We start from the raw sequence: 27094 nt of genomic DNA, 5'->3' as shown, positions 1-27094 counted from the left end.
CCAGGATAATGAATAACAGTAAGTAAAGGTTCAAGAATCAAACAAAAGACTATTGCTTCCGAGTTCGGAGACCCTGGCCTAAGAGAAAGGGCACTAGATCTGGAATTTTGATTTAATTATACTAATTTTATTTATTTAAAAACATTAATTTGAGAAGGGGTCCATAGGCTTCACCAGCCCACCAAAGGGGGCCAACACACAAAAAATGGTTAAGAACTATGTCCCCATATGGGGTCATGACCCACAGTTTAAGGGGTCACCAGTGTCTCTTGTAAATATAGTAATATGTAATGTATATATACACACATACATACACATGTTCAGTCGCTTTCAGACATGTCTGACTTTTAGTGACTCCATTTGGGATTTTCTTGGCCAAGATACTGGAGTGAGGGTTTACCATTTCCTTCTCCAGATCATTCTTCCATATGAGGAAGCTGAGGCAAAGTGAAGTGACTTGCCCAGGGTCACACAGCTAGTACGTGTCTGAGAACGATTTGAACTCAGGAAGAGGAGTCTTCCTCGATCCCAGGCCGATGCTCTATCCACCACACCACTTAGCTGCCCTATATATACACATAAAACACTCCAATACATTTCTGTAGTTCACCTGGGAAGTGTAGTCAGTAGAAAGTGCACTGGTTTTGGAGTTGGAACTTGGGTTCGAATGCTGTCTCTGCCACCTGTGTGACCTTGGTCAAGTCACTTAGTTTCTTTGGGTCTCAATTTCCTCATCTGGAAAAACGAGGGCTTGGCCTCGGTGACCTCCAAGTCCCTTCCAGTTCTGAAGCTATGATCCTCTTCTTGTGCATCATTCATGATGAAGAGGACTGGCCCAAATATTCCGTAGATCTTTACTGGCCTCATGGCAGAAGAGGCTGTAAGTTACAAGTAAATGGACGTAGAACAGTTGGGCAGAAAATCAATTTCAAGAGATAAAGAAGGGCCAGAACGAAGTCCCTAAACACAGACAACCTCTGACTCCTCGTGACTCTGGCTGGGTATGGGATGAAATATGCCTGTGACCTGAGGAAAGAAGTCATCTGTCAGAGAGAGAAAAAAGCTACATGTTCACCTTTTCTAGATGAACGAAAGCACACAATTGATGAGGCTCCTCATTTTGCACAGGACCTGCTTCCTCCCTCCAGAGAATGGGTCGATGTAATTATAAGGGGCAGCGAGGCATTACAAAGCTCATTTCAGCAGAGAAAATCAGAACCAGGACCACTTTTTTCTATATCTCTTGCTAGGGAGCAAAGACTGTGCACCAAGAGGGATGATGGGGGATAAAATTTGCCAGATGGTAAATATTTACCTTTCCCACCTGGAAGAGAGAGTATATTCGTTCTGCTCTTTTCCCAAAAGTCAGAATAAAGAGGAATGGAAGGAAGTTGAAAAGAATCAGATTGAGCCAGAATACATCTTAACACTTAGTTACCCCAAAGTAGAATGTATCTGTGGCTGTCTTCAAGCAATAGCTGCCTGACTACTTGTTTAGTTTCTTGTTCAAGCAAAGACTGGACTAGATACTCTCTTAGATCCCTTCCAATTCCGAGACTCTCTGACTATGTGAATTTTATTTTAAATGCTATGGAGCAGTATTAGAGTAGTTAGTTAACTATCACAAAGGGTATCATCAAAGCGGAATTCTGTTTTGTTTTTTTCTGAAGGCAAGGCAATTGGGGTTAAGCGACTTGCCTAAGATCACACAGCTAGTGAGTGTCACATGTCTGAGGCTGGATTTGAACTCTGGTCTTCCTGACTCCAAGGCTGGAGTCCATTCTGGTCTTCCTGACTCACTGTGCCACCTAGCTGCCCGTGGAATTCTGTTTATAAACATATGTCCAAAGCTGCGTCAAGGCATTTCACAGGATCATAACATTGACCCACTTGATGCAGAACATTGTACTAGGCATTACTGCCTGGAGCAATGGGAAATACAAAGAGAAAAACAAGATACTTTCTGCCTGTTCTCTCCCTCTTAGAAAACTTACAATCTAGTTAGGGAGAAAACACCATGGTGCAGTAGAGCAGAATCAGATTTGGAGTCAGAGGTCACATATAAAAATGTTCAGATTAACAGGATCAGAGGATTTAGAGCTTTGAGATAATCTAGTTTGACCCTCTCATTTTAAAGAATAGAAGAGCAATGGTCTGTGGGCTGATGTGACTTGTTTGGATATATAAGTTCTAAGGAGCCAGAACTGAGATTTGAACCCAGGGCCTTTGACACCAAGGCCAGGTCTCTGAATAACTTGCTGCCTCTGTCTTTTTCTTCCCAGGTTTTTTTTTTCTTTTTAGAGAACCTCCATGAGACCCATCTGGCTACAAAGGATGTCAATTCAAAATTCTTTATATCACCACTGCTCTCAGATACCACATGTTCCTTAGCAGGTGATGTCCAGCAGCTAGATTTTGAATAGATGTTGGTTTTAAAATGTCCTTAAAAGTCTCGGATCATCTAGCCTTGAACATGACTTAAATATGTTTGTCTGGATTCTGGTATCAACAAGAGATCTTGGGCTTAGCCAGACGGGTCTGGCTAACTTTAAATCTTAGAAGAACAAATTTACAGCATTCTCATCATTATATTAACACTATTAACCTTATATTAATATTATAATAACTGTGGACCAATAATTATTTTACAAGTAAAGCATGTGGGTGGCAATTCCCTAAACCTCGGCAATTAGAGCGAAACATCTCTTGATCACCTCTGGCCAAAGTGAGGCCCAGTAGGCTGACACTATTATCAACTGGAGTTTGGACTTAATTTTGTGAGATGTGAAACTGCATGTTCGGGTCAGAAACAGCAGAATTTATGGCCTCAGCTCGGCGGTGTTCATTTAACTTCCCAAGCTGTATCCAAGTTAGGGAAAAAAAAGAATCAAATATCCACTGTAAAAAACACAGCCAGACAGCATCAGTAGACTTTCTGCCCGAGGACGGAGCCAGAGAATTCTTTGTCAGCAGAGAAAGAAGAGTTATTCATTCTCTTCTGAAGTGCTGCTGTGCACTCCCCTTGGCCAAAGTGTCATCTCAGTCAAAAGGTCACCTGGGGGAAAAAAACCTCATACTATATAATAATAAGCTCTTTTCATGTCAGGTCAATTGATCTCCACAACAGCCCTGTGAGATAGGTGCTATCATTATCATCCCCATCTTACAGCTAAGGAAACTGAGACAGGCAGAGGTTATTAAGTGACTTGTGCTGGAGGCAGGATTTGAAATCACCTTCCTAACACTATCCACTGAGCCACCTAGCTTCCTATGAATCTACTACGCCTAGACCCTTAGGGCTGGAGACAGCCTTTCCTCACAACAACTCCATCAAAGAGGTAATTCAAGTACTACTGTCATCATTTCACATAGGGGAAAACGGAGGAAGGTTAAGTAAGGGACCTGGCCAGAGCCTGAATTTGAGCCAAAATCTCTGGACTTCAAGGCTTCACTGCACCATAATGTCATCTACCAGAAAGTGGTCACTTTTCAGCAATATTGTAAAGAGAATTCCTGATCATGTAGGGATTGGACTATGTGGCCTCTCAGGCAGTTAGGTGGCACAGTGGACAGAGCGCTGGACCTGGAGTCAGGAAGACCGGAATTCAAATCTAGCCTTGGACGTCTACTAGCTGTGTGAGTTTTGGCAAGTTACTTATCCTCGGCTTGCCTCAGTTCCCTCAACTGTAAAATATAGATAACAATGGAACATACCTCCCAGGATCGTTGTGAGGCTCAAATGAAACAGTATTTGCACAGTGCCTGGCACGTAGTGGACACTTAATTAATAAATCCTCGTCTCATTCCTTTCTCTGAGAATTCAGGTCCACTCTAACAAGTGAACAAAGAATCTCACCTTTCATGGGGCTCCTTGGGCAGAACATGTGAGATAAGACTAAAAATCCAGTCCCCACCCTCACAGGGGTAGGTCATATGTACAAGTAACTATGATACAAAATAACGAGTTTTAAAATGTGCAAACCAAGTGCTTGTAAAGGTCCGATGGAGAATGGCGGCAGGGAGATGGCTTGTTAATGATGGATAGCATTTGTTCATTTCCAATTTTCTAGGACCTTTGCCATTCTTGATGATTTCTCAAAAAATACTGACAACAATCCTTGGAATTAAAACAGCCACTTCCTTAATTATTCTGAGCTGGGCGATCTGAATTCATTTGGCTTTTTATTACCCTGCCTTCGCCCTTCTCCCTCTACCCAGTGAGCCTTGGGAAAAGATTAAAAAAAATTAGCTAATGCAAATGATGCTTTGACCACGTCTGAAAACAGGAAACATTACACGCTCCCAGTCTTCTCCCTTCTTCGATGAAAGGAAGGGCTTACATTTTCTCATCTCTTCTCCAGACCAGGCTTTATGATTACCCAATGTTCAGTTTCATTTTACTGTCCCCTCCATTTTATTGTCATTGTCATGGTGTAGTTAACATTTTCCTGCTTTTGATCTGTATCAGTGCATGTCAGCCTGCCCATGTTTTCCTGACTCCTTCGTATTCATGGTTTCTTGCCTCAGAATAATATTGCATTATATTAATGAACCACACCTGTAAGCCATTCCTCAGTTTCCAATGTTTTACACACCCAGTTCTTTGCCACCATGAAGAGTGCTACTATTAAAACTTTGCTACATAAGAAAACTTTCTATCTGACTTCCTTGGGTATATGCCCAATCCAAAGAGTGGGATTCCTGTTTAAATGAAATGTTTACAAAGTGGTTTACATACATGATCTATTTTATTTCACAAAAATGACTCCAATTTCTATAATGGTTCAACATTTAGTAGCAAAAGAATCCTAAGATTAATGAGTGCATACCTCTCCAATTTGCATATGATTCTTCCCATTTTATAGATGAGAAATCTGAGGTTCATACACGTTAATTAGCTTGCCCATACTCGTATGAGCTAGTAAGTATCAAAAGCCAGGGTTTGAACCTGATATCTGACTCCCCCATACTACTTTCTCATCTTTTGGAAAGAGGAGTAATCATGCTGACTTCACTTGCAAATAATGATATGCTATGGAATTAGATACTATATCCCCAATGATGGGGGCAATGAACACCATATCATAACTCCCGTTCAAAAAAGGTATTTCATGTTTTACAGAATTGCACACATAGAACCTATGTCAGATTGCTTACTGTCTTGGGTGGGGGGAGGATAGAATTTGGAACTCAAAACGAAAAAGAAAGAAGGAAGGAGGTGTTATTTCCCATTGTTCCACAAAGAAACCACTCACAAGGTTGGAGCTGGCGGGGTGGTGGTGGGTGAGAACATATATATATATATACACACACACACTCTCTTACCTCTTTATGGCTTTGTAACATATGATGACAATGACAACCAGAAACACGAGTGTGGCACAGCATACTGCGATGATGATGACCAAGCCTGACCACCAGGGTTCTTCAGCAGGACACGAGGTAGAGTTGGGAGCTGCGGGAAAGACAGATGCAGGGAGAGAGCATGGTTAATTAAGCTTCCTTTGACTAGGCAGCCCATGGTGAGCTTCGTTCACAAGCTATCATTCACGGTTCTGTCAAAGAGGAGGGGCAAAGAGATATTCAAGAGACCCCGTTTGGAAGCCATCAGCTCTCCTGTGCTTTGGGTTAGTCATGCTTTAATGTCTGTGCTCTGCGATAGATGACATCATTGGCCATTTTTCAATTAGTCCTGCTCCACACCAGAAGCCAGTTTGCTCAGATCAGAGGTTAAACATCCCATCACTAACAATTTATTCTCAGCATGAGGTCATGATGGCAGGTTCAAGTTTGATTTTCCATGAAAATATCACATCCACACATTTAAAATTCCCTTTGTTCAGGCATTAAATCCAGTTCATTCGGAGCTGAGGTGGGCAGCCGAGACATCAAGATGAAAACCGCATATTGGTATGTTGGGGGATGGGTGGGGAGTGTGCGAAGGGAGGGGAACAACACTGGGAAATTCAATTCAGTTCAACAGATTTGGTAATAATATATAACAAGTCACGTTTATACAGTGCCTGGTACAAACGAGACACCATGCTAACGACTTTACAATCATCATCTCATTTAATCCAACCTTGGGAAGTAGGTGCCATTCTCTCCATTTCATAGTTGAAGAAACTGAGGCTGAGAGAGGTTAAGTGTCTTGCCAAAGATCACACAGCTAATATGAGTGTGAAGCTGCATTTGAACTCTGGTCTTTCTGACTCCAGGCTCAGCACTCTACCCACTGAACATCTAGCTACCCCCAAAAAAGAACTGACCACATATCTGATATTGTGCTTGACCCTAGGGGAGGTCAGAGAGCTCATCTGTCTAACTGCTTCATTTTAATAACCAAGGTCGCAAGTCCAGGAAAGTTACATGATTTGCCCAAAGTCGCGCATGAAGCAACTCCCTAAGCCAACATTCACACCCAGGTCCTCTTACGCTAGTTCTCTCATTACCACCACTCCTCTAAAAAGAGGAAGAACCACACAGTCTCTGCTCTACAGGAACAAACAAAAATCACGGAATGAGAGAATCTCGAGTTGGAAGGGATGGCAGAGCCAACAGTCCTATCATGCGGTCAATCAGGAAGAAAGGGTCATGAACAAAGTCAGATAGTGCAGAGAGGACAAGAAGGATGCGGAGTGGAAAGCTAGTAGATATTAGGAGATTGCTGGTAACGTTGGACAAGACAGTTTCTGTTGAATGAACAGATAAGAAGCCAGAATAAAGAGATTACTTTCTTATTAGAAAAGAGTAAGGAGGACAACAAGGGGAAGATGGACTGCTTTCTCAAAGAGATGGGTCACGAAGAGAAGAGCTGTGTGGTAAGATTCAGTGGTGAGATTTCAATCTAGATCCTGCAGATTCCAAGCCTCCATTAGACACACTGCCTTTCTGTTCGCTCATCTCATTCTTTTTCCACTTTCATAAATTATAAACAGACTGAGGTCCATAGTCCAGATTTCTTCCTAAATGCGTACCTGTTTAAATCCTTCTTACAGGACCCCGAACTAAAAAGGACCTAAAAATCAGCTAATTGAACATATCTATTTGCCCCTGGGGAACCTGAGAACCAGAGCAGGTAAGTGACTTATCCAAGGTCACATAGAAAAAAACAAAATGAAATTCTTCTTTCAAGACACAACTCAGGTGCCTCATCCTCCGTGAGGGCTCCACTGATCCCCCTCAGCTAAAAGCAGCCTATTCCTCTTCAAATCATTCTCTCCATGAACCTAAAAACTCCTTGAGAAGAGGCCATGGCATTCACCAGCTCATGAATCCAGCACCCAGCTGTCTATAGGATAGAAAGCAAACTCATTTGTTGGGAACTGCAAGCCTTCCACAGTCTGGTTCCAGACTTATTACTCTTTAAGTACTCTGGGTTCTAGCCAATCTATCCTGCTTGGAATTCCTTAAGCTTGACATTTAATTAACCTCCATGACTACATATGAACTAATTCCTGCCCTGCCACACACACACCTGAAACATACTTTTCCCTCACTTATTTATGAAAATTCTTTGCTTCCTTCAAGACTCAGATCAGGTACTGACTGACACTCCTGTCACCTTCCTAGTTTCCAGTGTTTTTGCCTTCCTCAAATTATCTTGGTTGTACTGATCTGTTTATACGTTTTATCATTTAGGAAAGCATAAGCTCCTTGGGGATAAGGACTATTTCTAATCTTTGACTTTGTATCCCAGATGTTTTATTCAAGAGGGCATTTAATAAATGCATATTGAATTGAAATGAGCTTCTAGTCCTCTGCTTCAGTCTTCCCATCTTTAAAATGGGTCATTATTTATTATTTCACTCCCTAGCGCATCGAGGGGATAAATTAATTTGGGAAGTGCTTCTTTGGTATCAGGAAAACACTTCATTACTTCCAGGATCTGTGATTGCATTTGTGTGGGCAGTCCCTCTTTTTTGTGTGTTTACAAGAGTGCTGGGGCTCAGTTTAGTAGAAATTAAGCTTAGACCAGTATCTTATGCCTCATCCTACAATAAAAGCAAAATAGATACATGACCTAAATGTCACAAAACGATCAGAAAAGACGCAGTTCCCACAACTTTCATGGCTATGGGTAGGTGAGGGACTCTTAACCAAAAGACTGAGGTGATTATACAAGATGAACTGAAAATTTAAATTGCATGAACTTGAAATACTTTGGGCCAAACAAATTAATGCACAGGGTAAGAAGGGGAAAATCATTTTATCAAATTCCTTGTATGAGGGTATATAGACAAATAACAGAAATATTTATGACTAAAATATCATTCCCCAATAGCAAAGTCAAAGGGGAAGATGAGGAGGAAGGAAAGAAGCATTTATTAAGTGCCTACTACATGCAGACACTGTGCTAAGTACCTTATAGATATTACTTCATTTGGTCCTCACAGCTCCGGGAGGTGAGTGGTATTATAATCCCCATTTTATAAATGAGAAAACCAAGGCAGAGGTTAAGTGACTGGCCCAAGGCTACACAGCTAGTAGGTGTCTGAGGCAGGACTGAAACCAGGTCTTTTTGACTCCAGGCCCTGCATGGTATCCTCTCTAGCAGCCAAAAGGTGGAAGAATGCTCCAAATCACAAATAACCAGAGAAATATGGATTAAAAACCTGAGGTTTCATCTCACACCCAACAAATTGGCAAAGATAACAGAAGATGGGAACAGTCAATGTTGGAGATGCTGTGGAAAGATGGGAATACTAACGTATTGTTAGTGGAGCTGTGATTATTAGTAGAGACATTCTGGGAAGCAATCTGGAATTATGCAAATAATGTTACGAAAGTGTCTATAGGCTTTGATCCAGAGATTACATTGCTTTATATAATTATATATATATATACATATATATACACATATATATCAAAGCTACAAAAAACCCCAAATATTCATGTGTGCCGAAATATTTACAGCAGCACTTTTTGTCATAGCAAAGAACTAAAATAAAAGTAAAGCCAACAGAATGAGGAATGGCTAAACAAGCTGTGATACATGGACGTAATGGAATATTAGTATGCCAACGAATATAATGAATGCAGAGGAACATGGAACAGCCTACAGGACCTAATGCAACTTGAAGTAAGCAGAAGCAAGAAAACAATATACACAGTGACCACAATAGTATAAATGGAAAGACAAAACAATTCAAAATTGATGCTAAGAAATTACAAAGGATAAATCTGGCCCCAAAGAAGGTATGTGAGTAGATGTTTCACTCCACTTCCTTGCAGAGGTAGGGGCCCACAAATATACAACATTGTACATGTATATACTGTCAGAGTTTTTTCAATGTATGAAAATTTTTTTTGCTGGTTTTTTTCCTCTTTTTCCTTTTCTTTTTTGGAAAAAATTCTTTTATAAGGGATTACTCTCTGGGAGATGAGAGGGAGAAAAGATACAGGGGCAAATTTAGGTGATATAAAAACAAAAATATTAATAAAAATAAATTATCAATAAAATTTATTTTTTTTTAGAAAAATGGTTGTGGCCAGTCTTGTAGTAATCATTCTCTCTGAATTTAGCTAACCTGATCCTCAGATAAAGGACAAAAAAATTCAACACAGGATTCATACATGTCCAAAGAATTTCTGGGTTATTAAGCTCTACCAAGAGCTTGTGGTCCTGGGCCACAAGAATAGCCTTCAAGAACTCAGGGTCACCTCCACACTATGAGACAACAGCTTAGGACTTTTATGGAGATACAGGGAAACATTTCCCATAATTTGCTTAATGGACCTAGACCATATCATTTCATCATCAGCTAGACATTTTATCATCAGTAACTCAATGCTAAATGACCATGGCAGAAATCCAAACTTGGCAAAGAAAATGTCAAGAGTGTGTAGCTCCCTTCTTCCTTCCCCCACCCCTCTGGCCCCATTACCAGAGCGAGTACAATGAGATCTGTTGTTTTCTGCATATAAGGGACTGTAATGTCCATTGACTCTAATGGCAACAACATGCTGGGGAAACATGGGTACAAAAGGAGAGTGTGGTGCCTGTGGCCCTTCAGCTCCTATTTACATCTTCAATAATACTTGGAGTTCCCAGTCTGTGTCTGCAAGAGAATTCTCTCTTGTCTTAGCTTGTGGTTTCCAGCATGTGGTGAACTCTTTAAAGGGGGCAGGGGAGAGGAAATTAATATTAAGCAATTTAAATAGACTTTTGAAATAATCTATTTTAAGACTGGAATGATTTTTCAGGATGCTTCAGTGTCTTCTGAAATCATTATACCACTCCTTCAAGCTCATTGCTATGTTTCCTTTGGTCCTCAATTTTATACATTTTAGTAAAATAACAGAAATTTAAAAATCTATATAGCTCACAATGAGGGACGTGATAGTTTCAACTATACTTTGACCCAGTTTGATGAAAATTGAAGTACTGTATGTCCAGTTCTGGGAGTTATATTTTAAGAGGCACAATGAAAAACTAGACCACATCCAGGGAAGAGTGTTCAGGATGGCAAGAGGAGTCAAGAGAATACCTTAGGAGGATTGACAGAAAACTAGGGACAATTAGTATGGAGAAGAGAAGACTTGGGAAAGGCACACATTATCTTCACGTGGTAATGAAAGGTCTTTTTCCTTCTTTGAAGATCCCCAGAAATCTACTCACAGGTCTATGACACCACATTAGGACTCCCTGCCCTAGAGCTTGGGATGATAAGGTTAACTATGGTAATGGGTCAAGCAATAGGCTTAGGGATGACCTATAAATGAGGCTGGCAAATGCCACAATCTTTCTTACACAGATAATGATTCTACCTGTCCAGAAGTGCAATGGGCTGAATCCATAGTACTAAGTTCCCCCTCAATGGCAGTCTTCAATTAGAAACTAGATGAACACTTGTTGGGATGTTATAGAGAGGATTCATGCTTCAGAAAACATTAGGCTAGAGAATCTCTGAGATGTCTTCAAACTCTGAGGTTCAGGTCAAATTCCCCCACCCTCACCCCAACCCCTGCCAAATCAGGTATTTCCTAATCCCCCTCAGCTGCTACTACATCTCTACAGAAGTTGTTGTTGCTCAGTCATTTCAGTCATGTCTGACTCTTCGTGACTCCATTTAGAGTTTTCTTGGCAAAGATCCCGGAGTGGTTCGCCATTTCCTTCTCTAGCTCATTTTACAGATGAGGAAACTGAGGCAAACAGGGTTAAGTTACCTTGAATTTATTTTATATACATCTTATACGTAACTATCTCATACATGTTATCTCCATGATAAAATGTAAATTCTTCAATGTAAAGGGCTGTTTCATTTTTGTCTCTGTATCATCAGTGCCCAGCGCATAGTGGATTATATGACTGAAGATTGATTATTTCATCATGTATCCAAGTACAGGTTTTCCAATGAATCTAGTTTCTATCTGCTTTAGCAAGCAGCTGCACAGAAAAATAAATTACAGAAATTTAATGAACTCTGTCAAGTGAGCAAGCATTTATTAAGCACCTACTACGTGTCAGGTACTTGTGCTGAGTGTCAGTTATATGGAGCAAGGCAAAAGACAATCCCTTGTCTCAAGAAGCGCTCAATCTAATGGCAGAAACAGCTGTAACAACAATGTTGCTAGCAGCTGCTGTGGAGGTGAAAGACCAACAACAAGAGCACACAGAAGGGCTGCTAGCACAGGTTCTTCGATCTGCTTTTCTAAGGAAAGCAATTTTAAGGGGTTAACAATCTCACTTTAATTAAACATATATATATATGTATACACACACACACACACACACACACACACACACACACATATCATTCACTTAGTTCAAGGGAAAAAGTCAGCACGCTGAACTTCAGAGCAAATACAAACAGAAATTAGAAGCAGAAATTATAAACAGAGCAAAATAACACAAATCAACAGACAGGCTTCTATATGTCTGACCATAGATATTACATACATAGTTACCAGAGAGAGAAGCACCAACATCTGGGTTTTCAAAGCTGGGGAGCATTTGGAAAAACAAGAGGTCTAGAGTATCTAGGATATTAATGAAAAGACATGATAGAGATGGTGGCTTAGCCACACCAGATGTTAAACACAGCAGCAGTCATCAAAACTGCCTGGTACTGGTTAAGAAACAGGGGTGTGGATCAGTGGAATAGGATAGGTACACAAGTAGGTGAAATCAACAAGTTTAGCAATCTACTCTTTGATAAACCCAAAGAGGCCAGCTTCTGGGCTAATAACTCACTATTTCACAAAAACTGTTGGGAAAATTGGAAAATGGTAGGGCAAAAACTGGGCATAGACCAATATCTTACACCATATACCAAAATAAAGTCAAAATGGGTTCATGATTTAGGAGTAAAAGCTGATACTCTAAGTAATTTGGGAAAGCAAGGAATAGTTTACTTATCAGATTTGTGGAAAAGTAAAGAATTCATGACCCAACAAGAGATAGAGAGCATTACAAAATGCAAAATGGATAATTTTGATTATGTCAAATTGAAATGTTTTTGTACAAAAAAACCAATGCAACAAGAATTAGGAGGGAAGCAGAAAATTGGGAGAAAATCTTTGCAACTAGTATCTCTGATAAAGGCCTCATCTCTAAAATATACAGGGAGCTGAGCCAAATATATAGGAATACAAGCCATTCCCCAATTGAGAAATGGTCAAAGGATATGAACAGGCAGTTTTCAGAGGAAGAAATTAAAGCTATCTACAGGCATATGAAAAAATGCTCTGGATCACTACTGATTAGAGAAATGCAAATCAAAACAACTCTTAGATACCACATCTCTCCTGTCAGATTGGCTAAAATAACAAAACAGGAAAATGATAAATGCTGGAAAGGATGTGGGGAAATTGGAACATTGTTGCATTGCTGGTGGAGTTGTGAGCTGATCCAGCCATTTTGGAGAGCAGTTTGGAACTATGCCCAAAGGGCTATAGAAATGTTCATACCCTTTGACCCAGTAATACCACTTCTAGGGTTGTATCCCAAAGAAATCACACAAGCGGGAAAAGGACCCATATGTACAAAAATATTTATAGCGGCTCTCTTTGTGGTAGCCAAGAATTGGAAATCAAAGGGATGCCCATCAATTGGGGAATGGTTGAACAAGCTGTGGTATATGAAGGTGATGGAATACTATTGTGCCATAAGAAATGGGGATGATGCAGACTTCATAACAACCTGGAAAAACCTACACGACATAATGCTGAGTGAGCGGAGCAGAGCCAGGAGAACGTTGTGCACAGCCACAGATATATGGATTCCGTGAGGACCAACCCTGACATACTGCGCTCTTCTCAGCAACCTAAGGGGCAAGGACAACTCCAGGGGACTCACGATGGAGAATGCTATCTTCATCCAGAGAAAGAACTGTGAAGTTTGAATACAGATCGAGGCGCACTACATGATCGCCTTTTTTTTGCTTCTCTTTTGTTTTTTTGGGTTGGTTTTTTTTTTTTTTGGTTCTGTTTCTTCTTTCTCATGATTCATTCCATTGGTTAAAATTCTTCTCCACGACTTGACTAGTGCATAAATTAATTCAATGCGAAGTTATACATGACAGTTATATGAGATTCCATGCCGTCTTGGGGAGGGAGGGGGAGGGAGGGGAGAAAATCTGGAACTCAAAACTATGTAGAACCGTGTGTGGTAAACTAAAAATAAATAAAGAAATTAATAAATTAAAAAAAAAAGCTGGGGAGGCTCCAATGGCTACCCAGAGTCTCATCTGGATAAATCACCAACACTCTTCCAATGAGTGTGCCCCCAAAACCAAAATGCCAACCTCTGAGCACATATACCCTGTTCAGAGCCCTGAGGGCTCAGTGCCTACTTAGCAGCAAAAAGGTGTGGGAAAGATCTTTAATCACTAGCACCACATCATATACATTGTTTCCAATCAATGACTCTTGATTCAAACAAAGGCAAGACTCATCGAAGGTACTTGATTGCCTTAGCATTCCAAAAGAGAAAACAGTAAAAATGTCCCACTCTTCTTACCATTACAACAGCATGTAAACAAGAATGTACAGGAAATATAAGCATAGGATAAATTGAAGATAAGCTCAGAGGGAAGGCATTAAGATTAAGGAGGACTGGGAGAGACTTTTAGCAGAAGGTGGCACTTTGGTAGAAATCTGAAGGAAGCCAAGGAGGGTAGGAGTTAAAGAGGAGAGAGGGAAGTTTCAGGCATGGGCACAGCCAGTAAAAAGCCTGGAGTCCAAAATGATGGATTTTTCTGGCCATGGAAACTTTTATATAAGACCATTTATAAAAGATGAAGACAAACCTTCCTTCCTTGGCAGAGATGGCATCTATACTGGTGAAAGCCCTGGCATAGCACCCAACACATGATCAGCACTTAATGAAATTCCTTGTATATAGCAAAAATGGAAATACTTGTTAAACAGAACAATCTCAAAGCTAGCTGTTTCTTATAGTGAACTTATATAGGAAACATATAGGACCTTATATAGGAAACTCTTATAGGAAAGATCACTGGTTTGGTGCTACTTGTAATCCATGTGACCAGGGACAAGTAAATTGCCCTCTATGAGGTCCAGTTTCTTCACCTGTACAGTAAGATAATACTCACACTCCCTACTTCACAGAAGCACTCTGTGTATGCTAAAGCACCTCAGAAATGAGAATTATTATTAACACTAAATTCTGCATCTGCAAAGGATTTGCTTGCACATTTGCAGTCCTGATAAAACCTTTGTTACTTGTCCTAATATTCATGATGTGGGACTCTGTTGTACAATTCAGTACTTGTCGTGTTTAATTCTAGCCTTCAAAAGATCTTTGATTTCATCCAGCAGGTGCTCCTTTCTGCTGACACACATCATGACCCCTGCTAAACCTTAACAGACAGCCATCACTGGCTGACTGGCAAAGAGAGCAAAACAAACCTCCCCAAAGCACATCATCACAAGATGTCCGGCCTTCTAATGCCCGGCTTGTCTGTACTTGGCTAAGCTTTCTTTAGACACCTGGTGCACTGTCTTCAGGAACCCAGGTTCACCTCATAGGCGCTGTAAGCTTTTAATGGAAGGTCCATGTTTTATTTCTTCATTGTTTTGTTGAAGTTATAATTTTTTCCATCTAGGCTATAATTACCTTAGGCACAGGAACTGTGATTTAGTCTCTGGTGAGCTCTCAAACAGGTCAGCGAGGTGACACGGCAGAGCACTAGGTTTGGAATCAGGAAGACTCACCTTGAGTAGTTCAAATCCAGCCTCAAACACTTATTAGCTGTATGACCCTGGGCAAGTCATTTAACCCTGTCTGCCTCAAACTGGAGGAAGAAACAGCAAACCACTCCAGTATCTTTGCCAAGAAAGCCCCAAATGGGGTCACAAAGAGTTGGACTGAAATGACTGAACAACAACATGCCCTGAAATAACCTAGTACTTCTGCATCTTAGGACTCAACAATCACATGCTTCCCAGACCACCACGGGACTTCATCAGTTCTTGAGACTGAACAAAAGCTTTTACTGGTGACGAACTTCTCTCTTAGCTAGTTTTCAGAAAACAGGCACACATCAGTCCACCACTAGACAACGAGGAGGCACTCAACCGCTGCTAGCTGGCTCAAGGCCATAAGATGTAGTGGGGAATAGAATGCTGTCCTTTGGCTTGGGAAGATCTGGGTTTAAATACCACCCCTAATAACTGTGTGACCCTAGGCAAGGGCCTTTGACCTTTATGAGCCTCTCAGTTTCTTAATGTGTGAAAGCGATAAAACCTACGGTACCTACCACAGAATGGGCATGAACAACAACCTGAACCACAACAAGAACAGCTAATATTCATATAGCACTTACTACATTCTAGACACTCTACCAAGACTTGCTTTACAGTTTGGTCCCCACAACAACCCTGGGAGGCAGGTGCTATTATCATCCCCACTTTTTACAGAGGAGGAAATAATGTACATAAAGCACTTTGCAAGATTCAAAGCACTGTATAAATACCAGTTATTATTATTTAGTATCTATGTATTTACTATTAGTACCATAATTAGTATTTATTAATATTTATTAATAATAATTTTTATTATTAAAGATTGAGCACTGGACTGGAAATAGAAGGACGAGGGTCAAACTGCAGCTCGTTACTTATTTGTCACATGATTCAGTGCAAATCCCTTCCCCCTCTGGGTATCGGTTTCTTCATTTTTAAAATGAGATGGGTGAACACCATGATCTCTATGACTTCCTCCAACCCTAAATACTCTGATCCTTTGAGAGTCTGTCACGCCTTCCCTTATCCTTCAAGCCAGCTTCCTTGTATGGATAATGCCTTTTCTCTCCTATCTACAAGATGGGTTTGCAAATTTATCGAAGTGGGTATTCCCTCCATCAGTACAGATTATAACACATCCATCCCTTCTCTTCCCACATAATTTTTGTTCAAAATTTTCCAGACATTCTCCCACAAAGCATCTCTTCAATGTATTAGAAATCTTTACAAAATATTGTAGGATCTTAAAGCCGGAAGGGACATCAGAGACCATCATTTTGCAGAAGAGGAAATTAAGGACTAGAAAGGTCACTTGCCTAAGGTCAGACAGTTAGGGTAAAGATTTGAACCCAGATCCTGTGACTCCAAGTTCAGTACACTTTCCCGCTGTGCAACACTGCTGGAATAGATCTGATAGGCCAGCTAGTCTGGACTATTCATCTTATAAATTAGCAATTGATGCCCAAGGAGGTCAAGAGATTTGCCTAAGGTCCCACAGGTAGGATCTGAGCTTTTCTCTAGATTTTTTACATTTCATTCAGCTCCTCGTGATTTCTATTGTTTATCCTTCTATCTTGCTACATGATAAGTCTACTTCCTTTTTCCAATCACATTTCCGTATATAGGTTATTACTGGAAAGAATACAGTAACATGCTTATGGCTGCCATGTGCCTCTCCAATGCCCTTGATGTCACCCCAAATTTTGACTGTTTGTAGATTGATATACTCCAAGATTCACAACCCAGAAGCATCATCAGTAGAATATTTCCATTAAAAAGGTAAGGTTTTTTATTTTTGTACTGGTAAGACAAATTTTAATGGTCCCTAGTGGGACCGTTAAAAACACTGCAAGTTTCCCAAGGGAAAACCTACATGTTCTCATCCTTGTGTTCAATGATGGGTGCAGCTCACTGTCCATATGCAGAACCTGTCCCGGATATGCACTAACTCTCTAATAGACTAACTTTCCAAATACATGTCACAGTCTGAACGATCTGCACCTTATGTCCATTTAGTTGTTCATTCCATGAACTGTTAGGCTGATCTCTTTTAGGTAATCAAGGATCTCATGAAGGAGGCCTGGTAATATTCTGAGGCTTGATGCTATCAGCACAATTTTATGAGCAAGCATGAACATTTGGAAGGTCTCACTGTTTACAGGGAATATTTTCCCATTTGAATCCTATGAAGGATATTTTCCATGGAAAATATCTTGGGCAAACATATTTCTCACATGACATTAATAATCAGAGGGACATTTACAAAGTTATGTTTTAGATTGTGTTCATCAAGGAATTTTATATCATTTTAACATATGCATAAGAAATTACTTGTCAGAGGAGAGCCTTTGATGTTTCATTTCATTCCATTGGCAATTTTTATTTGATTGTTGTTTTTTTAACATCAACAAGCAATAAGACAGTTATATTCTCTGAACTTGTAATCAGTTGTGTAACCGAAATGATGTCCTATGTTGTAGAAAAACATAAGGTCCTAGATTTAGATTTAAAAGAGAAAATAGAAGTTACCTAGTTCAACCATGGGTTTCCTTCTCATATTGTCATTATGTATAGCCATTGAGAGGCACGTAATAATTCTCATAAAGATTTTATAAAGATGAAAAAGAAGATGTGGGTTTGTAGTTGCTGATACCCTCCCAATCATCTAATTGGAGTATCGATGTCTGTGATGTTTTCCATTCTTCGATACCTTCTACTCTCGACCATCACCACTGCAGGCCAAGCTATCTAACAAAACAATCTCCTAATAATGCAAAACTATGTTGCCTCCATCTTGGATTTCCTCAGAGTGCACTTGGACTAATTCAGTTTCTAGCTTCATTTTCTTAAGTACCAGACCAGTTCAACTTCTTTGTTCATTAGCAGTTTAAAAAGTATTACCTATATGGCTGTGGATAAATAAATCACTTGTCATTCCTAGGGCTCAGATTCCACATCTCTAATTTTTTCTGCCTCTAAATCTATGATCCTAGGACCCTATAACGTGTTAAGAGTTCCAATAAGGCAGTTTTATTGTTAATGATGATAACAGAATGTTATAGAAATATTGACAAATCTGTTCATGTTTACATCTATTTGGTATTCTCCTACCAGTTTCATCTATAAATGCTCCTGGGGCTACAGGGTCCACTTGTGTCTCATGCCAAGTTTTCTGTAGGCAATTTTTACCTACATTACTTTTTTGTTATTTTATGATGTGATACAGATCATAATTTCCCACTAATCCTCTTCCCTAGTGTTTTACAAATAACCCATCCACCGTTGGCACAGCAATGATATGAAGTGTTAGCTAATGCAGTTTCTGGGATCTTTTGGCCTAGTTGTTCTGACTGCGTTATCAGTTCAAACTTTATAAGAAATGCTGATTATCAAGGTCAATATTTTTGCCTTTTCCATTTCTTTTCAGCCCCTCTGGTGTGTTTGAATAATTATTCAAGCTATTTCACTTTTGTGCAGTGCTTCTCATGTTTGTCCTTTCTTCTAATTTGATGTAGGTCTGACTACACACAGACAGCTGATTCTGAATTACTCTCATATCAGAAAATAATCTGTTAAGATGTAGTCACTTTCATGTTGGTAGTAGTATGTGTGGTTTACGTTTCCAATGCCTTCTGGGAAAAAAAGGTTGAGACTTCTGAGTACTCCATAATTCTGTCCTCCTTTGCTTATTAAAACTGCACCACATTTTCCAACCTACTTTTCATTATTCTCTCCTGTATACACTGTCACGTTGAAGTTTCTGAGTTCCAAAATTGTATATTATCCTGGTCTGGAGGACTCTTCATAGAATTCTCCTAAATCTTCTTCTTTTACAACAGAGGTTGGATTATGCTCATCACAAACACTGCACGTGCTTAATTACCAAGTATCCCATGAAAGACTGTTTCATATTGCCTCCAGACACCGACTCAGCCAAGATCTTTGTTTGCCTTTCCAAGCAGAAACTATGAGCCATCCTTCCATTTAGCTTCAATTTCTGGTTTTGTTTATTTTGATAGTTAAAATTAACTTCAGTTCTTCCAGTAGAATTTCATTTTTTGCCCACAGGATAAAAGATATCACACTGACATATCAAATGTTGTTAATGCTTATAGCTTACCAAAAACCTGTGATTTTTTAACACCCTCTATCACCTTTTCCACCACTCCACCACCATCACTGCTGTAGATGCAAGAAGGAAGGCCCAAAGGACTGAGGGCCATTTAAAATTTTTCTTTGTTTCATGGGTTGCCATAGCCAAAGAATTCATCACCTAATGGTCAACTCACTGTTGATCAGCCTCATTTTTGGCTAGGTTGGTCTCCTTGACAACAAATTCAATCTGTCACTGGGAGCTTACTAGTAGTCTTTCTAAATGGTATAACACGAGATCAAAATTATTGGCTGTGATTGGGGAGAGGGAGAATGAACTTTTATACAAGACCAAAGAAACAGATTGTGTGCCACAGAGAGTTGCATGGCTGACCATATCCTGACCAGCAAGACAACTGACTATGGAAGCATCATCATTTCTACTTCTTTACTCAGCCCAGAATTATGACTTGAATGACAGCCATTTTCATTCTGGCAATTTGTAGTATCTCAGTCTCATGCTTATATCTGATCGAAGTAGCACAGCACAGTGGAAAGAATAGTGAATTTGGAGTTAGAGGACCTGGGTTCAAAACCTACTTTTGCCACTTACAACCTGTGTGATATTGGAAAAATCACTTAAGCCCCTCTGAGCTTCATCTCTTATCTGTAAAATGGGAGGGCTGGACTAGGTGTCCCAAAGTCCCTTACAGCTCTAAATCTATGATACCATGACCAGAAGGTCTCTAATCTCTAGGTCTATGATCCTACCATACCTTGGCACTTGTTCTAGTATTCCCAATAACAGGTACACCAGATATTTTATCAACAGGACCCAAAAGAAATCAGAGTGCCCAGTGGACAGGCTTTAGAAATGCCTGGGTCATGATTCTGATAGGACAGATAACTAATGATGTGTCATATTAAGTATGTATGAATAGGAAGTAGAGAATGAGGAAGAAAAATGAAAGAAAAAAAATACGGAGTGAGCTCTCTACTTACTTATACATATTTGGCTAATCATGTACCAGGCAGAAAAAAAACGGAGATTTGACAGCATGATTTAGCTTTCATGTGGAAGAGATACTAAGGACTTCTTGTCAGGATGTGAGTGTGAAAAGTCATAAGGAAGCCAGTTTTCCCAAGTAACTCCCAGAAAATATCTTTAAAGGACCCCACAAAGATGAGTGATAAAGAAAACAAACCAGAAGCAAGTTCCACTATGCAGTCCAGAACTGCATAGAAAGATGGCCAGGGGCTGGAAGAGGTGGGCAGAAGTCATCCAGGGAAGCCAGGATGAACTACGGTAAACGTGGACACCTCCTCTAGGGAAAGCAGGCATGCCAGGATGGCCAGTAGGAGCTCAGATAAATAGTCTGTAGTGGTATCAGGTAAGCCAGTATACATTCTTGCAAACAAACCTGAAACCATCCAACACTCTGAACAAGATAGTGGGATTTGGAGGGTTGAGGAAATCACAAGCCAACACAAGATCCCATAATCAGGAACATGAAGCCAGATATGGCTCCTGACTCATCAGAACATTAGTGAGGGACAGAACTAGAATCTAACGTTCATAGGGAAACAGGGCATGGCCATACAATCCTTGGAACAATGGGAACCATAACAGAAGACAGGGTAACTTAATTCAAGAAGGGCTGTGCATGAGACCACTGCAATCTCCAATAATATAGCTGTGCCTGTGAGAACCACAGCAGGTGATGTAACCAATTCTTGACTAGGTGCTGTGGAAGAAGAATGAGTCTAGCAGATGCCAGCACCCACAGGGGACTACCAGGAAACTAAGGGAAAAGCCAAGGATCAAGGCAGAGGGCGAGACCTAATGCCAGTTACTCTATCTGAATTGGCAGGGAAATGAGCATTTATACAGTCCTCATTATGTGCCAGGCACTGTGTCAAGCACTTTTACAAACTTTATCTCATTTTATTCTCACAATAATCCTCTGAGATAGGTGATGTTATTATCTGCATTTTACAATTGAGGAAACTGAGGCAAACAGAGGGTAAGTGACTTGTCTGGAGTCACATAGCTACTATATATTTGAAATTGAATTTGACCTTACATCTTCCTGATTCCACACCTAGCACTCTATCCATCATGCCACGTAGCTGGGTTTGGACTACAGATGGAACAAGACCAAACTGGCACCACCCAACTCACCCAGGAGAGCTAGAGGAAAGAGAGCTGAGCACAAAATTCCAAACCAAGAACCAGAGCTGAAAATACTTGAGTAAACATGAGAAAATGCTACAATGAAGAAATATTATGTATAGAAAATATTATGTATAATAACTCAGAATAAGAGAATAATCCCAAAACCATAAGAAACAGATCTTCAGAGAGAAAAAAAATGACTTGGCTCAAAAGACTATAAGACTGGCTGGAAGAAATGAAACGAGATAGAAGAGAAATCATAAATTAGATGAGAGTTCAGGAGGAAGGAAAGGAGACCAAATAGACCAGAATAGGGAGTGGAAAATGTTACCCAAGTAATACATTCCTTGAAAAATATACTGAAGCCACCAGAACCCAAGGACTCTATGAGACAAGAAATATTAGAGCAAAGTCTGGGCTAAACATAAGATGTCTACTCTCAGAAGCAATTAACCTGTACAACAGGTCAAGGGAAAATAATTTAAGACTCAGTCTCCCCGAAAACCACAGCCAAGCAAGAAACCTGGAAACAATTCCAATATCAAACACACCTTTTACTAACTAATGACTTTACTGAATAGCCTCCTAACTGGTCTTCCTACATCTCACTGCTCTCCTCTCCAATCCAGCCTCCATTTAACTGCCAAACTGCTCTACCTGAAGCATGCTTCCCTGCTCAAGAAGCATGACTGGCTCCCAATTGCTTCTCTAGCATTTACAGCCCTGCACCATCTGGAGCCAACCTATTTTCCCAGTCACACTTCTCATTCCTTCCCCTCACATTGCTGTTCCTCACATGCAACGTTCCAAACGATGGGTAATTTCAATAAAAATAACAAAAATGAGGTAACCCAGAAAAACTTTGGGGATATAGACGAGGCAGTTTTTAGGATAAAATTTCAGTCTCAATACTTTTATTAACAAAAGAAAGAACTAGTCAATGAATTGGGCATGTAACTAAAACAAATTAGGAACCTATAAATTAAAACCCCCAAGCCAAATAGAGAAAGAAAAATTCTGAAAATCTAAGATATGAGCAAAATTGAAAACAAATTAAAAATTGAACTCGTAATAAGGATCTGGAAATTGATCGGCATTCCGGCATTCTTAATTAAGAGGTTTAAGTATTTCCTCTCAGCCCTGGGAGCCAGGGCAGATGAGTAATGCCTAGGAGTTTTGAAAACAATACATACAGTCTGTATGAAAGTGGAATGGATGGAGCGAATGGGGAATGCAAGAGCTGAGCGGTAGTAGGGGAGAAGGCAGTTTCTTCATCCCCATTAGGGGACTAAATGAATAGAACTAGAAAGAACCAAGAGTACAGAGGCAGTAAGAAAGGAAAGAGAAGAAACAAGAACTGAGCTGGAGCAGAGAAGAAAGAGATGAAGGTGGGCTGTTTGGTCCCTTCAGACACCTTCAAATAAAGAACCTAGACTGAAACTACCAATCATAATAGCTCCTTCAAAGGAAGTTTCAAAACTGAAAGAAGTTCCAAAAGGCCTATCCTTTCTCTCACTCCCCTTTCCAATGGTTCTCCAGGCACTGTTATATTCTCTTCTTGTTTCTTTTATCTAATTATTTCCTGTATTCTGATTTTGCTTCATATATAAAGACGCCTAGGTTCATGCACAAAGGATTGTGTTTATTGCATATCTGTGCTGAAAAAAGAGGAATAGGGAAAGCCAGAGGTTAGTTGGAAATTTCCCAAATTTAATTTAAGGACAGAGAGACAAACCTCTGTCCACATAAGGTGTCTCTGAGCTATTTTGATTTCATTAATAACTTTTCATTTAATACAAATTCTACAAAATAGCACACAGTGGGACCACAGAGATACGGTAGTCATTATATGCCCAAAGACCAAAGCAAGATAATTTTTTTTGTAACAGAGTGCTGTGATTGATTAAATCTCTAGCCTCTTGTAAGAAACATGTGAGACAGGGAGGAGAGGGCATTGGCTTTCACACCCTAAACCACCCCCAGCCAGGAAATAAGTGAAGTCTGGGAGGATCTTAGTCCCTTCCTTTCCAGAAGAAAGTTATCAGGGATAAAAAAGAGTGCCTATAGTTTAACTTTATTCTTCACTTGTAACAGTATTACAAGTGAGAATGTCATCCTGGGATTTTTTTTCTTGTTCTCTGCTTGTGAGTTGAAAATCTTGAGTTAATTTTTTCTCTCCATGCTTCCTTCTAAGCAGAATTTCCTGCATTATTGCTACCTGAATTTTCAGTTGTTTATACTTTAATTCATTTTTCTGTATAGCTTGAGTTTAAAATTGAATTTAACTCAATATTAGCTAGTTTTGAGAATGATTACTAGATACTGAATTGCTGTCTATAGCAATAAGAAAAAGAAATTGAAGGATTATGCATGGATATAATCACAGGAAACAAAATGACCAATTTTGCAAATGGCACAATGGTTTACTTAAATGACCTTAGTATTAAATAAATAAAAATACTTAAAACAATTAGAAATTTCAGCAAAGTAGCAAAATCCTCAGCCTTTCTCTATGCTGCCAACAAAACCTTACAGAAAAAAATATAAGAAATTCCACTCAAAATAACTATATAATGAATAAAATATTTGAGAGTTCAGTTAGATATACAGAGAAATTATATGAATACAAAACATGCAGATCTAAGTAATTGGAGAGATTCGTTGATCATGCATGGGGTTTGCCAATAATAAAATGACAATACTACCTAAAGTCTTTTACAGATTCAGTCTCATACCAAAGAAACTTCCAAAAGATCACTATAAAACAAGAAAAAATAAAATTCATCTGTAGGAACAAAAGACTCCAAGAATCTCAATAGGAATACGGGAAAAAAATAGAGAGGAAGGTAGTCTAGGTGTACCTCATCTTAAAATGAACTACAAATCAGTAATGATTAAAACTATTTGGTACTGATAAAAAAACCAGAAGAGCTGATTGATGGAAATGAAGACCTAGAAAAAGTGGAATGTTGAGACACAATGAGCTCCAAACGGAAGACTTACCTATGTAATTAAGTTTATGTCACAAGGGATAGAGAAGATCACAAGTGATAACACAGGTCATTTTGATTACATAAAATTAAAAAGTTTTTGCACAAGAAAATAAATGAAATTTGATTTAAAAATAAAACCATTAACCACAAAAGAATCTTTGCAGCAATTTTCTCTGATAATGGTCTGAGGTCCAACCTTGATACAAATTTATAAGAACAAAAACCATTTCCCAATATATAAATGGCCAAAGAATCTTAAGAGAGAGTTTTTTCTTAAAAAGCAAGCTTTCAACAAATCATATAAAAAAATGTTCCAAATGACTAATGAGAATAGAAATACAAATTTAAAAAAATCTGAGGTTCTTCCTTATACCCATCAGAATGACAAAGATAAGACAAAAGGAAAATGATGATTTTGTTAAGGGATGTGAGAGAGCAGACATAATAATGCATTGTTGGTAGCATCGTAACACGGTTCATTCATTTTGGCAAGCAATTTAGAATTAGATCAAAGACTACTTAACTATGCATACTCTTTGACTCAGGGATCCTATTGCTAGGCATATGACCCAAAAAGAGAAAAAAAAAGAGGGCAAGGACTCCAATTTACAAAAATGTTTATTGTAGCATATTTTATTGTAATAAAGATCTGAAAACTAAGTGGGCACCCATTATTTGGGGAATGGCTAAGCAAATTGTGTGTGTGTATGTGTGTGTGTTGGAACATAAGGTTTCCATAAGAAATTAGGAAAATGACATATTCAGTGGATTTTATGAACTGGTGCAGAATGAAGTGAGCAGAACCAAAAGAATAACTACATTACAAGGTAAAACAACCCTGAAAGACTCAAGAACTATGATCAATGTAATGACCAATTGTGACTCCAGGAGACTAAAGATGAATCATGCTCTACTCACCCCACCCCTGCCCCACCATAGAGGGGCAATGTATAGAAAAGCAGAATGAGAGATTCATTTTTAGACACAGCTAATGGGTGGATGTGTTTTGCATGACTATACTTATTTGTTACGAGAGGGCTTTTGGAGAGGGTGGTTTTGGGGACAACAATTATGATTTTTTTTAAAAAGAAAAAAAAGATCATTAATGAATTGTCCAAAAATAAATAGAAAAAAAAAACAAAAGAAAGTTCAGATGCTGACAAAGACAGCAGGGCAGAGATGGAACTACTAGGTTAAATTTGAAATATACAGAATAAAAAGTGAGATTAGGATCATAGGGTAAAAGACTAAATGGGTGTTAATAGAACATCTAATCCAACCCCTTCATTTAAAAGATAGGAAACTGAGACCTAGAAAGGTTAAACAATTTGCCCAAAGTCACAAATCCAGTTCCTCTCATGATTCATCTCCACTTCCTCGCATTCTTCAAGTTCCAGTTAAAATACCACCTTCTACAGGAAGACTTTCCCAGTTGCCCCTAATTCTAATGACATCCCTTTGCTGACCACTTCCAGTTATTCCTGTTTATATCTTGTTTGTAAATAATTGTTTGCATGTTATCTCCATTATTAGAATGGATGCTGGGAGGGGGAGAGGGAGAGGGACTGTCTTTTTTTCTTTATATCCCCAGTGCTTAGCACAGTGCCTGATACACAGTAGGCACTTAATAAATGTTTACTGAGCCCTTGCTTTTTTCTCTGGCTGCTCCTTTTCTCGTCTCATTCCATTTGACCTAGCATACATTTGGTTTCTGATCTACAATGCTCCCTTGAAGGCGGATTTCCTGGATCCCCCCTTCACATACATAATAATTATAATGGTTCTATGTCTACAGACTTGAAAGTTGACCACGTTGACCCCAAACACTGCAAGTTAGGCACTACAAATACTACCTTCTCTCTATAGATACAAAAACAAACCTGGAGCCATAAGCACCTTTCAGAGAAATAATTTTGGCTTCCCCTTACACTTATTTATGTACACAACGCTGAACTGGTAAGGAGGTATACTCCTCGTACTTTGAGAGTACAGAACTAGGACCAATGAGCAAAAGTTGCACAGATGCAAATTTTGACCTAATGTAACAATCCCAGTTGGTCAAAACGGAATCAGTTGCCCTCAAATGTTATGAATTTCTCAACCATGGAGCTCTCCAAGCAGCAGCTGAATCATCAACAAACCATTTATTAATCACTTACTATCTAAAAGACAAGTCACTTAACCTCACTGGCCTCAGCTTTCTCATCTTTAAAATGGTCCTAAAATAGCACCTACCTCCTACGGAGTTGTTGTGAGGATAAAGTGAGATACCATTTGTAAAGTGTTTTGCAAACCTTTAAGTGTTAAATAAATGCTAGTAATTATACCAGATACTGAAGATATAAAAATAAGAATGAAAAAAATTGTTCTCAATTTTACATTTTACTTGGGGATAGATACGAGATGAAAAACAGACAAATAAATACCAGATCATTTGAGGGTAGAGAAAATAATAAATAGGAGTTACTAGGCTTCTCACAGGAGGTGACAGCTGAGTTGAATCTTGAAGAAAGCTAAGGATTCTAAAAGAGAGGGTAAGGAGGTAAGACACAGAAGTAGAAAATGGACTGTCTGGTAGGCCAAGAAGGCTGGTCTGACTGCAACACGGAGTATATATATAGTG

The 27094-nt window shown here is 39.3% G+C and overlaps 1 protein-coding gene across 1 annotated transcript in view; it reads right to left on the bottom strand.

Moving 5' to 3' along the window:
* PRIMA1 (proline rich membrane anchor 1) overlaps positions 1-27094 on the bottom strand; it is a 111321-nt gene that overhangs the window by 28671 nt on the left and 55556 nt on the right. Inside the window, exon 3 of the mRNA XM_036737228.1 lies at positions 5326-5455. Within this exon, the coding sequence (XP_036593123.1) occupies positions 5326-5455 (130 nt within the window). The remainder of the gene's footprint in view (positions 1-5325; positions 5456-27094) is intronic.

Source organism: Trichosurus vulpecula, chromosome 8, assembly GCF_011100635.1.
Source record: "Trichosurus vulpecula isolate mTriVul1 chromosome 8, mTriVul1.pri, whole genome shotgun sequence".
Classification (NCBI taxonomy): Eukaryota; Metazoa; Chordata; class Mammalia; order Diprotodontia; family Phalangeridae; genus Trichosurus; species Trichosurus vulpecula.
Note: the sequence above shows the minus strand (reverse complement) of the source record. Positions and strands in the feature narration are given on the sequence as shown.